Raw genomic sequence first — 12,747 nt, 5'->3', positions numbered from 1 at the left:
AAGGGCAGATGGACTTCTATTAGGTAGAATATAAGTGAAATAAACAGGACTCAAAATTTGAGAAGATTATTTTAGAAAAAAAGGAGGTGTTACACTTGTATTCATTCTAACCTTTACAAGATGGCTGTCGCCTTAAAAACAATGGAACAATTGACAAAAATACAGTGAGCAGTTTTTCCAAGGACAGGGACTTGGAAAAAGGTGTCTGGAGAAAAGGCAGGTCACTTCTTACTGTAAATGTAAAATGGAACCAAAGTGGAAAGAAACAAGAAAGGGAAAACGAAAAAAGCTCAAAGGCATAACATTAGCCTCAGAAGATGTATTGTATGTATGAACCTTTCCCAAAATCTCCTCTGCTGAAAATACACGCTTAGGTACCTTCCTGACCCTGCAAGCAGCAGAGAATCTGGACAACAGCTATTGATACAGACATCTTGAACTGCTCAAAGTTCACTATGGCCATAGCTGAGGATCATTTTATGCATTTCCTTGTGCTAAGAGAAATTATTGTACGAAAGCTCACCATGACCCTAATTGTTATATGTTGTTAAAGACTGTGTTGTGGAGCAAGATTAAAAACCAAAAAAAACCCCCAAGAAACCACCACCCCCAAAAAAACCCTCCCAAACCAACAAACCAACCAAAACCCAGCAGGAATATGATATTTATTCCAGGAGAACAAAGATATCTTGAAGATAGCCAGTGAAATTCCCCCCACTCTCCTTCCCAAGTTAAAACTTATAAAAAGAGAGCATACACATTTTTTTTCTAATGGGTAAATATTTTACAAAGTTCTCGTACATTTGTTGTAGCCCTCTCTGTGAATTTCACTGGCTGGCAGAGCCTCATATGGCAATTTGAACTGAACAAAAAGGGGATGCACAAGAGAACATTACAAGGTCCTTTACAAGGTGATTACATTTTTTTCCTGTTTTACAGCATCGAACAACAAAATAGCCTCATTTTATTAGTATTATCTTTATAATAATGCTGGTTCTTACTTTGTACAATACAGTTCTTTTGCACCTGCACTACATATATGCATAGGCAGGCAAACACAAACATAAGGCCATTATGAAATTTTCTGTTCAGACCCCCACCATCCTAAAAGCATGAGAGCTGCCATTAGCCTAAAACTCTGGTTGAAGTTAAGCAAACTCATCATTTAACTTTGGTATCGGTGCTCTGTTTAGTACTGATTGTTACATATACTGATTCTAGCTTCCTGTCAACTTTGGCTTAAAGTAAAAGAAAGTATTTTTGTCTTCATGTGTGTAACTCTACAGCATGGTTCTGTTTATGATGGTACTTTTTTCGAGAAGTATCAGCCTAGATTATCATAAAGTATCAATGTACATAAGATGAGAAACAGGCTTCATATTCTTACCAATATAAATCTACAAATAGTGTACAGATTCCTACTACATATAGCAGGTTTTTCCATGTAACAAACACACAAAAAAAAATAGAAAAAGACCATGCATATCATTAAGGTACTTTCCATCACTAAGTCATTGAGGATTTTGCCATTACTGAAGACAAGCCACTAAACTAGCTAGTCTAGAAATCTGTTCAGCATTCCCAACATACAAACTACATTTTTACGGTGCTTATTGATAATTCTACTACATGGATATTTCACACAACATGACAAGTGGTATGGGGAACATTATTTTTTTTTTGAAAGGATATGAAATACTTCACAGAGTAAGCAAGCCAGTACAAATGAAGCTGTAAATACACAGCTGAGTGTAGACTATGCTAGTTTTATCTCCTCAGTGCCCCAGACCCAAGCCTTCTTAGAGTTCTTAGTTTTTAAACACAGATTAAGCATACTTAATTCACCCCACATGCAGGTGAGCATACTCCTTGCCTCCCAAAATTACTAAAATGTATTTTCAATATGTACTTTTTTAAGTCCAGGGTGGGTTTTGTTTTGGTTTTGGGGTTTTTTTTTAGAGTTTTGAATGACATCCAAGTAAAAGACTTACATGTGAAAGTTTGTTTGGCGACTCCTTGCCACTGCCTTCTTTCTGTAAAGCCCGGTCTTTGTAGGAGCTCAGGACTTTGGTCGATGGTGCATGCCACTTGGTTTCTGCCATAAATAATTGTGTTTTAATTTCTGAATGCTAAAAAGATGAGTATACTGTACAAAGAAAAAAGGCACATGGCTTAGCATCAGGTTTCAAACCTGTACACTCTTTGGAATCAGAGATGTGTATCTTTGCAGAATTTCCTAAGATCTAGTTTTTCAATGATAATCACATGAAGTTCAACCTGCTTTTCATCATTCACGAGGCTTTCTGAAGTTCAGGAGTAGTTTGTTCCAAGTATTATCTAAATATCCCACACCATATTCTGTTAGACTGTCTGTAACAGTCCTCGCTTTCACAGTCGTATTACATGCTCTTTGTGTATGAAACCTCCACATCGGAAGGTGGCTGCACTTCAACAGGCACTGCATTGCAAAGAACATTTATTTTTAAGATACAGTGGTTTTTATTACCAGAATGTCTAGTTCCTTCCAAAGTTTCCTCTCGTTCTCTGCCTCCTTCACACTCCAGCGAGCCTGAACCTTGGTGGTGTTCATGGAGCAAAGGGGATTGGCACCTTTAAGCATAAACAGAAAATTAAGCTGTTGGGTTTTTTTCCTAGAAAACTAGTTACATGATGAACAACAACACTTTTTACTCTTCAAAGAAAGTATTCTGTAAGTGATTTGTTTCAACAACCATCACCCCCCGCCCCCAAGTAAGTTTACTAACATTTCCAAACAATGCATGGAAATATTTACATGCAATTTTTTCAGCAGCACACTGTTATATCTTAAGTGTGAACAGGACAAGAAGACACTGAACTTGAAGAAGAAATGCATTCTTGGGGCTACATATCCAAAGGTTTTGTAATGGAGAACTATGGTAATGTATGCTTAACCGCTTTATTAACTAAGCCCCACAGAAAGTAACCCTGCAGTTTTGCAGGTTTGCACACTCAGAACATGTAAGCTAGTACCAGACCCATTGCTTTGCATTGTATTCCAAAAGTTAAATTATTTCACAAAGCAACACACTAAAACCAAAGCTGCTATTAGAAATAACTGTGCTGGAAAAATGGCACAAGATGCATTTTCATATGTTTACCATAAAAAAATTTGCCAAAGTTTTATTTGAATTATTAGCATCTATTTAGCTGCCAGAGATTGCAGTGAGTATTCTGAAATTCCTTGAGGAGTCTCCAAGATATTGCATATGTATCTGCTACATGGAATATCTTATCCGCAAACAGTCATGCCGAAGTAATATTATGCTTACAGACAAGGAGTCAAGCTGATGTTTTCAATATTCACTTTTTTTCTGAAAAGCAGCTTCTGAAAGCCACGTGGCAAGTCTGGAATGCTTTTATATTATGCTGTGTAGATACTGCCATAGCTCAACATTTTATAACAGGAGCGTTTTCAGCAGCTATATTTATACAACAAAGTGATAAATTTAAAGTAATTTAGAACAGACGTCTCACATAATATTCTTATAACATGGACAGTATATGGGGGTGGTCTTTTATACACAGATAGCTAACTTCTGAAACTTCAGCCCCAAGGAATTAACAGGGATGTGAAAGAACCATCTATATACTGCAACAGCCTTTTAGGGAGAAGAGACCTCTTTTAGAGCGCTACTTTTTTGAGAAGAGCTGCCAGGGAATCGATGCCACTGGAACAAGCACAGTAGGAAATAAAACCTTTGAAGACCATGAAGGTAATTTTTTAATCAAATACCCTTCCACTGAAGCAAAAGAAGGAGATGATATTATTTTATTCCAGTTCTGAGTTACTAGCTGATTTCTGGCCTGTTTCTGGGAAAGCAAACCGAAGAATTGTTTGTTATTTACCTAAACTGTGAAATAGCAATTTGGTCCTAAAGAGTTAAAGTGGTATGGCTTTAAAATTTTATTGGCATACATGTTACGTTAAAGATCAGTAAACCTGTCTGAAAATATACTAGAGGAGTTTGCAAATAAATCTATGATACACAACTTTCACATAAATTTTGTTTCAGAAAGAAGATGCATGGGAGCTATAGCAAGATTTAAAAAAAAAAAAAAAAAAGAAAGAAAAATAAAAAATCACCAGTACCCATCATATCCCACTTGCTGTCTCCACTGGCTGCTCCCACTGGGTCCTGGGTCACTGGAGGAGGACTGGTTGCTCGGAGAACTTCTGTAATGTTGACTAGAGTCATTAACAGTGCACTGAGGTATTTGCAGGGTTTCAGATTTCAACTGGGCTGTGCTTCTTTTATGAAATACATTCATTTTTACAAATAATGCAGATGTAGTATGAACACTTAATTATTTTCATTTTGTGAATTTACAGTTTTATCTTTGTTTCATAAAACTCAAACAAGAATTTTTAAAGTATATTATTTATTTCATCACAAATAAAATCCTTCCAACTGAATATATGAAAAAGGCACAAAAAGAGGAAGACTAAGTACCATATCCTATTTTTCTTATAGCTAGCTTTACTTCTGAACAAGTGGGATTACTCAGGAGTCAAAGCAGCTGGGTTAGGTCTCTAAATTTACATGTTGGAAGCTCTCATGATGGATCAGAAATGATTGTTAGTTGCTTTGCATGTATTCCAATTTTCAACATAGTAATTTAGAAGAGGTAATAACAATACTTTTTTTTATTAATTCTTCAACATAGAAGAGCAATAAGAAAACATTTTCATGAATAGTATTTTTTGTACTTATTATTTAAACTTTTGTGCCTCATGTCTTAACAATGTCTCCAATTACTCTTCTTGGATTTCCAGACCGTTGAAATGCAATGCTCAAATTTGGTTTTGACCACCCTCCTGTCCTTCACTTCTGTGCATATCAGTCCATAACTACAATACAATTTCCCTCAGTGACATTACTTTTTTTTTTTTTTTAAAGGCTATACGTAGAAATTAATGTATGTACTTAGGGAAGAGGTGAAAAGAGGTAGTTTTGGATTTATGCACAACACTTTCCCAAGGATGTGACATTCAATAAGCAACTTTACTGTTCAGCTTGAAAATTTTAAAGACAGTAGCTATTATATTTTGTCTAACAGCCAAACACATATACAGTAAGTAGATAGTGTAGCACCTAATTTTTCATCATGTCTCCCTCTGATAAGCACTGACAGTACTGAGCCTCTCTCAACCAACTGAAATAGTCTATAGGCTACAGTTGAATTCAGTTGCATGTTCTTGCTTCTTACAACCAAGAACTTTGCATTTCTTGCACAGCTTAAGTGAACCTGCATTAAGGGATGGGTAAGTTACGATCCCATATGTTTCCAGTCTCCAGACTGATGTTTAGGACATTGTCCTCAAAACCGGGACATTGGTTTGTACTATCTCAGGCTGAAGAATGTCTAGATCCCAAGCCTCCCAATTGCTGGAGAACTGTCTAGCCATTAGCCTACTAAACAGTAGGTGGCCACAAAAGGAGAACCACAGAAATCCAGTCAGGGAATGCCTCACGCAGTTCCTTTATGGAAGAGTTGCAGCTACCTGCTCTCAGGAATGGATTCCAGACCCCAGGTGAAAGGACACACTTGCCTACAAGTGTGACTGAGGGACTAAAGTACACAGAGACTTCCTGGTGCGAAAAAACAGAAGAGTGAGTCTGAAGCTTCACTTTTAGGCACCTGCTATGAGCGGCTGTCACAGAATTAGGCATTTTGTAAAAACAGGAGTAGAGCTCAAGGATATCCTTGTATTTCTTAGTGACTAATTAGAGTAAACTCCTTGATCAACACAAAAACATTTGTATTGCCTTCTCAAAACACTTAACTCTCCTCAGGAGCTGTACAAGGGGTATAGGTGTTCACCTCCCAGTTTTTAATTTCACTCCAGTGACTGGGCACCTAAATGCTGCGTGTCACAGTAGTTGAACTGTTGCTACTTAAGTCTTTTACTATATCTAGCCCACATTTCTGTTGCTTCTTCCTCTTTTTATCTCTAAAAACAACCATTTTATCACCAAGTTCAATGTTAGCTCATCTTCAGATCCATTGCTATAACTCCTCTGTTTATCAACCTGCCTGCACTCTTCAATTTGTCTAAATTGATATTGGGTCTCTGACCCTCTAAAATCTCTTCATCATTTTCTGAGCCAGAGTATACATTTTCACCCTTGCAAGACTACTTACAAGTACTAATCAACCCTACTTCAAACTCTTTGGTTTTAAGCACATCTTTCTGCCAAGCCATCAACTATGCCTCTTCCCATGTGGAAAGACCTTGCCAATTAGGTATCTTTCTTTTCATGTTTCAAGACCCACATGTCACAGTTCATCATTTTCCTCTCTTTTCATTATTTATACTCTGTACCATGTCCTCCCCAGACTAGCACTTCTGCTTTGTACTTGTTTTGTTTAAGTGATACAGGAATTTCTTCATGACAAGAGATGGCCTCTGTCTCAGCATTTTTTCACATGCTTCACTGAGTGTTAGGAGAAGCACCACTTATGTTTGTGAAGGTTCCTGGAGATGAGTAGTATGTCAGAAACCTTCCATTTTTTCCTCTGTATAGGCATACAGTATGTTTAAGAAAGCTCCATAAATCCTGAAGTATTTCTAGACACTTGATACATTGTCCCCTTATGCTAGATGTTACCGAGAATTTCAGCAGCAAGACATTAGGAAAAGCTGAAGCCCTATAATGGTATATACATGCTTACAGAAATGCACCTCTCTTTTTTTCAGGGGGTGAGGAGGGCGGTAGGGGAGAAGGAGAATACAAATGATCAAATGGTCATAACTGGGAGTCTGCCTTCCCCAGACCATGACATAGACATATTTTCAAATATGTACTACTATTACCTGCATACATTTCAAACAATCTAAAAAGTCACTAATTCTTTTTTACTAAATAAGATAGATAGTGTAGCAATAGCGGTATGTCATGATTTCGTCCAGAATATTTTAAAAGCTATATAAGACCAGTATTTTAGATTTTCATATCAATTAGATATTTTCAAAATGCAGTATTTTTTTCCTTGGAAATTAGAACTACATCACCCCATGGAAAAAGGGCATGAACAGAAATAATTGCAAACAATAAAGGACAGAGAGTTCTGCTCAAGACATATGGTTTCCCTAAATAATTCAAAGGTCATGTATTTACAAATTTTTAACTTTAAAAATAATTTTTATCTTATGAAAAATTATGATTAAATTAGAACAGAGCTAATATTTAAGGATACCATCCCCTCATCTAAGAGGTGTTACATATTCAAATCACAAGCTCTGCTTTGTTTAATTAAAAGCAAAGCAAAGCATAAGGACTGGTAATGAGTTACAGAACCCTTTGAAACTATGCCAATAGCTTGGTAATGAGATTAAATAATTCATTTTCAAAGGGATGAGCTCATTTTATTTACACTCATTATTTGTTTAAATAGGCTCTCAAAAGGTGGGGGACAGGACATTGTTGAGATCAAGAAGTCACAAGGCAGTTTCCCATTTTATTGATTTGGGACTAAAGGGAAAGGTTGGCTGTCCTCAGCAGTAGGCTCCTCAGTACAGTCCACTTCCATCACAAACGACAAAAGTCACTTGTTTCAAGTAGAGGGAACTGGGCTCAGTGAACGCCCTTTAATACAACCTCAGAATTAGAATTACTGTCAAAACTCCACAAAATAAGGTTTAAAAAATAAGTATACCAAAGTTCTAGAAAGCAGAGATACCTAAAGTAAGGCACATTAGGAAAATGACAGGCATTAAACAGAGAGCATATTACCTTGCACCATCTGGCAGTTTTCTATCAAAGGAAGTGCTGCGAGGAATGGCTGTCTGAGCCTGCTGGAGAAGCTGCTGGCACTGCAGTCTGTCAGATGTTCCTAGGATTGGAGAGGCACGAGAGAGAGGCTGCCCAGCGGGAGTCGGCACCCGATGCCAAGTGGTATTCCTTCTGAAAGGGGTTTTATACTCACATGGGGTGCCTTCACTGTCAAGTTTGTATTCCACCATGGGTATACGACAAAGTTCTGAACAACCCCTGTGGGACAAATAAAAATGCTGATCAGTCTCACTGGAGGGAACAGAAAAAGAAATCTTGCACTCTACAGTCAGAAGTATAGGCATGTTTTTCTTCCAGGTGACCAAAGGTGTTCATATAGCATCGTACAACCCTTCGAACGCTTCAAAACTATCATGCCAACCAGGTGGGAAACATTTCAAAATAAAGGATCTGCTCTCATGTGCTCAAAGGTTTTTGACCTCTCGCCTTACCCTTCAAAAAGGAGAAAATACTAAGCTTTTACAACTTAATCTGCAGCTTGAATTTTACATAATAAAAACTAGTAGAAACAAAGCATTCAGAAGTCAGAAAGCTCAAGTTCTTCTATAACAGCTTTAGTTTGTTTAAATTGCATAAATACAAATAATTTCTTAATGTAAAAATTTACGTATCCAAAATTACAAAACATGTAAACTGAATGGTTTTTAGCGGTATTGAGAACTTTCCTTTTGAATCCCACCTTGTCCCCACTGAATGACAGAGCATATACGCTGCGAAGCAAATGATTAAGTGGCATCTAAATATTTTTCTATTTGTTTTCAAAGTATACTTTCTAATGTCTCTCTTCCTGGGCATCTCTATGCCTGGAAGAGAAACGGGGAAATGGAAGGAAGAGATAAATCAGAAACAGTCTGGTTTACAACCTCTGCTTGAAGCTTACAGCGTGGTTAAATACTAACAGTATTCCCAGAAAGCATAAACTCAGGTAAAAGTAGTGACAGTGTTCCCCAAAAGATCGGTCTGCCTGTGGGATATTTGCTGTAAACTCAGGCTGGACTTGAATTAAGGGTTACTGTTTCAGAAATTAGTTAATAGAAGCTTCACACCCTTTTTAAGACAGCACTAATTATCATTGCAGATATTTTATATTCTCGCATATCTCCTCGATTATTTGTCTGACAGGCAGTGTGTACTAAATTAACATCTATAAAGAAAACACCCTAAATAAACTTCATGCATTGTGTTAGAATTAAGTAAGAAATAGTGAAAATTTGCTTCTCTGTCTCAACTAACAATTCTGCTCTATCCCTTGAGCTGAGTCTTGACTGAGCTTTGCTTTTGTTGAAAACTCAACATTCACCATTTCCGACTAAATTAAAATCACCTAGAGAAAGCGTAATAGAGTGTAAAGTGTTTGCAGTCTTAATCCTGAAAAAGTTTTGGCACAAATGATTTAACACAAATGTGCAGTTAAATAAATTGTATAGGTTCTCATACATTAAATTAATGTGCCCCCAAGCTTCTGAACCAAACCCAAAAGAACATTTTCATTGTCAATGTTCTGGTAAGCAGACAAAAAAAAAGAGATATTATAAAAATGCTAACTATGTTATTCAAGGCTGTTGAAGAGAAGATGCATGTGCAGCTGTAGCAGTTACATTCTAGATACCTTGTACATGCCCAGGCTGCTGAATTTTGTGGTACTAAATAGGCGGGGTTTGGGTTTGTGTGGTGGGGTTTTGGTAGCAGGGGAGGGGGCGGCAGGGCCGGCTCCTGTGAGAAGCTGCTAGAAGCTTCCCCGGCTCCAAGTCGGACCCACCTCTGGCCCAGGCCGAGCCCGTCAGTGATGGTGGTAGCGCCTCTGGGAGAATGTATGTAAGAAGGGGAACCAGTAGTGAGTAGGGGATTGGAATGTGAGAGGAACCCCTCTGCAGACACCGAGGTCAGTGAGGAAGGAGGGGAGGAGGTGCGCCGGAGGAGGGGAGGCCCCTGCAACCCGCAGTGAGGCGGCAGGCTGTTCCCCCCCAGCCCGTGGAGTTGAGCGGGGGAGCAGATGCCCACCTGCAGCCCGGGGAGAGAGGAACCCACACCAGAGCAGGGGGACGCCCCCCAAGATGGCTGTGATTCCATGGGAAAGCCCGCGCTGGAGCAGGCTGTGCCTGAGGGACTGCAGCCCGCAGAAAGGACCCGTGCTGGAGCAGTTCATGAAGGACTGTCTCCCATGAGAGGAACCCCAGAGTGGAGTAGGGGAAGAGTGTGAGGAGTCCTCCCCTGAGGAGGAAGGAGCAAGTGGTAGAGAAAACTGGGAGTGGAGTTGAGCTGGGAAGGAGGGAGGGGTGGGGAGAAGTGTTTTAAGATTTGGGTTTACTTCTCATTATCCTGTTTTGATTTGATTGGCAGTAAATTAAATTGATTTTGGTTTTTTCCCCAAGTTAAGCCTGTTTTTTGCCCGTGACCATAAGTGGTGAGTGATCCCTCCCTGTCCTTGTATCGACCCACGAGCTTGTCTTTGCATTTTCTCCTCCTCATTCCACCGGGGCGGAGGAGGGAGTGAGCAGCTTCGTGGTGCTTTGCTGCTGGCTGGGTTTAAACCACGTCAGAGGCAAACTGTTTATCCTGTAGCATTAAATCTGAGTCTCTGCTGGCACTCAAACATATGAAAAATGTAAAGAACTCTAAAATATAGAGGATGAAGCACTAAGCGTGGAGATTAGTAGCCAATGGAGGGTAGAAGACACTGTGATGAACACGAGCAGAAGAGGAGTCACCAGAATGCTCCAAAACAGAACTCAGAATTCCTGTTTTTTCAAGGTTATTCTTTGATCAGAAGTATCAGTATTAAACACCCCAGTAAAATTTGACATGTGTAAACTCCCTGACAAATCACAGCTGGACATGCTGGAAGCATCAGAGAAATTCACTTAATGATTTTCTGGTTTTGCTTCCCTACGGAGGTAAGACCACCCCAATAGTCTCCTCCCACAGACAAGGAATGGAGCTACAAAGAAACCAATGTTATAGAATTGCCAATTAATTTCAGAAGGTCAATTTGATGTATCTATAGCCTTCCCCCCCACCCTGAAAACACCACAGTTATTCAGACCACCACTTCAAACTACCTCAGTTCATGTATCTATTTTTTAAAATTGTTTCACACTTCTGAAAATAACAAAATACATGTTGGGCTCTTAGAATGATGAACATCATAGAAAGGCCAAGTTAAGCAAATTGCATAGCATTGTGCAAACATTTCTACTGCTGAAGCATATATAGAATAGTTTTCTCCAGTGCAATATTCAACTGCTTATATCCCAAGACTGAATAGTCTTCACAGAAGTTCCCTGCCTCATTCACTGCCTGCAACAAAGATGACCAAGGCGTAGGAGACAATAGCCTCCAGCAACACAACCTTGACTCATTCCCAGAGCAGGTCCATGTTACATGAACATAGAAAAGTTCTTAAAGGAAAAAATAACCTAAGATTGATTATTCAATTAAAGACTTTCATAAAGCTTTATATACAAAAGAAACAGAACAAAAAATGCACAGATGACATAGCAAGGTTAGTATTAGTTTAGTGCACTGCATAATCTTTCATGTGGCCATATATACAGTGTCATTATCTGACTAGGAAGTTGGACAATTATGTAGGCTACAATTTCAATCACCCTTCTGCTGATTTCTTAGTACTGTTTCACCCCCTTCTTCATTCCTATAGACCTTAAGTGTTAGAAACAAACCATCCCTTCCCCAACTTTTATTAAGATACCGATTTCACAGTCCGTCTTGGTAATTGAGAAAGTTATAGCATGTACTTGTCATTGTATCCCTTATTAGATAGTCCCCGTAAAGTACTTTAAATGCTGTAAAAATAGCCATGGGTTTTGAAGGCGAAAGAGATTGTTGCTACTATTTAGTTTGACTCAGCTTGCTAACTGAATAACTAAAGCATGATATAAAAATAGCAAACAACAAGCTTTCCCGCAAAGAATAAGAATTTAAAATTTTGTAAAATTTTGTGTTTGTTTACATCATGAAAATTTATTCCTCCGACAAATGAAAAAATTATTCAGGACACCATTCCTGCAAACAAAAGGCTTACAAAACAACCCGATTTCAAGTCACTATGAAAATCTAACAAAGTTACTTTTAAATTCAAAATGGATCCCCAATGTGACTTGTAACTGGCCCCCCCAAAATTTCCATGGTTAAAATGGAACTACTTCATATGGCTTCCTTTGTCAAATAGACTTTTTAATTTTAAAAGTGACAAACCAGTAAGTTCAACATTTATATGAAATATTATGCTTTATTGCTTCACAAGCACTGCCTAAAGAACAGATACTGCAGTATACTGAGATATGTAAAGTCATAATTGTAGCTACCTCCTATATCAGAAACAAAGAGAATCAATTACTTCATGCCTGCAATCCAATAAGGATCCCACCCCCTGCCATGGATCAAACTGCAAGTTATCTTGCATGAAAAGAACCACAAAATTAAATGAAATTTCCTATTAAATATTTAATTTGTCCATTATCTAACTTCTATTTATAATACTGTTACTTATTCCACTGGATGAAGAATATACATTGGCACTGGTTTTGAATAATAGCTTTTAATTCACTTTTTAATTTAATTTTTTTTAAATTCAAGAATATGTAAAGACAAATCTATATTTTATGATCTTAAAAAGATATTTAAATTTATGCTAAACAAGTATAGGCTATCAAACATCTTTCTCAATTATATTCAATATAACATTTTGAAAAACAGACTCATGTTATTTATCAAGCAAGTGTGACCAATTCTTAACCACACATCAGAAATGATAGCACTTTCTGTCTTTCGCCATAGTTTGGTATTAATTAAATCAATCCTCCAACATAAAGCACAGGCTCCTGCTAATATCTTTGGTTCAAGAGCCATATTATCCTATAAAAACATTTGGTTAATAAAACCTACTCTG

The 12,747-nt window shown here is 38.0% G+C and overlaps 1 protein-coding gene across 1 annotated transcript in view; it reads right to left on the bottom strand.

Annotated features, from left to right (window-relative positions):
• Positions 1-12,747, bottom strand: part of SIPA1L2 (signal-induced proliferation-associated 1 like 2) — an 87,289-nt gene that overhangs the window by 29,353 nt on the left and 45,189 nt on the right. The window contains exons 9-12 of the mRNA XM_010562652.1: positions 7,779-8,036; positions 4,133-4,216; positions 2,507-2,610; positions 1,992-2,095 (exon numbers count right to left, since the gene is read on the bottom strand). Coding sequence (XP_010560954.1) covers positions 1,992-2,095; positions 2,507-2,610; positions 4,133-4,216; positions 7,779-8,036 — 550 coding nt within the window. The remainder of the gene's footprint in view (positions 1-1,991; positions 2,096-2,506; positions 2,611-4,132; positions 4,217-7,778; positions 8,037-12,747) is intronic.

Source organism: Haliaeetus leucocephalus, unplaced genomic scaffold, assembly GCF_000737465.1.
Source record: "Haliaeetus leucocephalus isolate CR32 unplaced genomic scaffold, Haliaeetus_leucocephalus-4.0 Scaffold162, whole genome shotgun sequence".
Lineage (NCBI taxonomy): Eukaryota > Metazoa > Chordata > Aves > Accipitriformes > Accipitridae > Haliaeetus > Haliaeetus leucocephalus.
The sequence above is the reverse complement of the archived record's forward strand: the minus strand, read 5'-3'. Positions and strand labels throughout refer to the sequence as shown.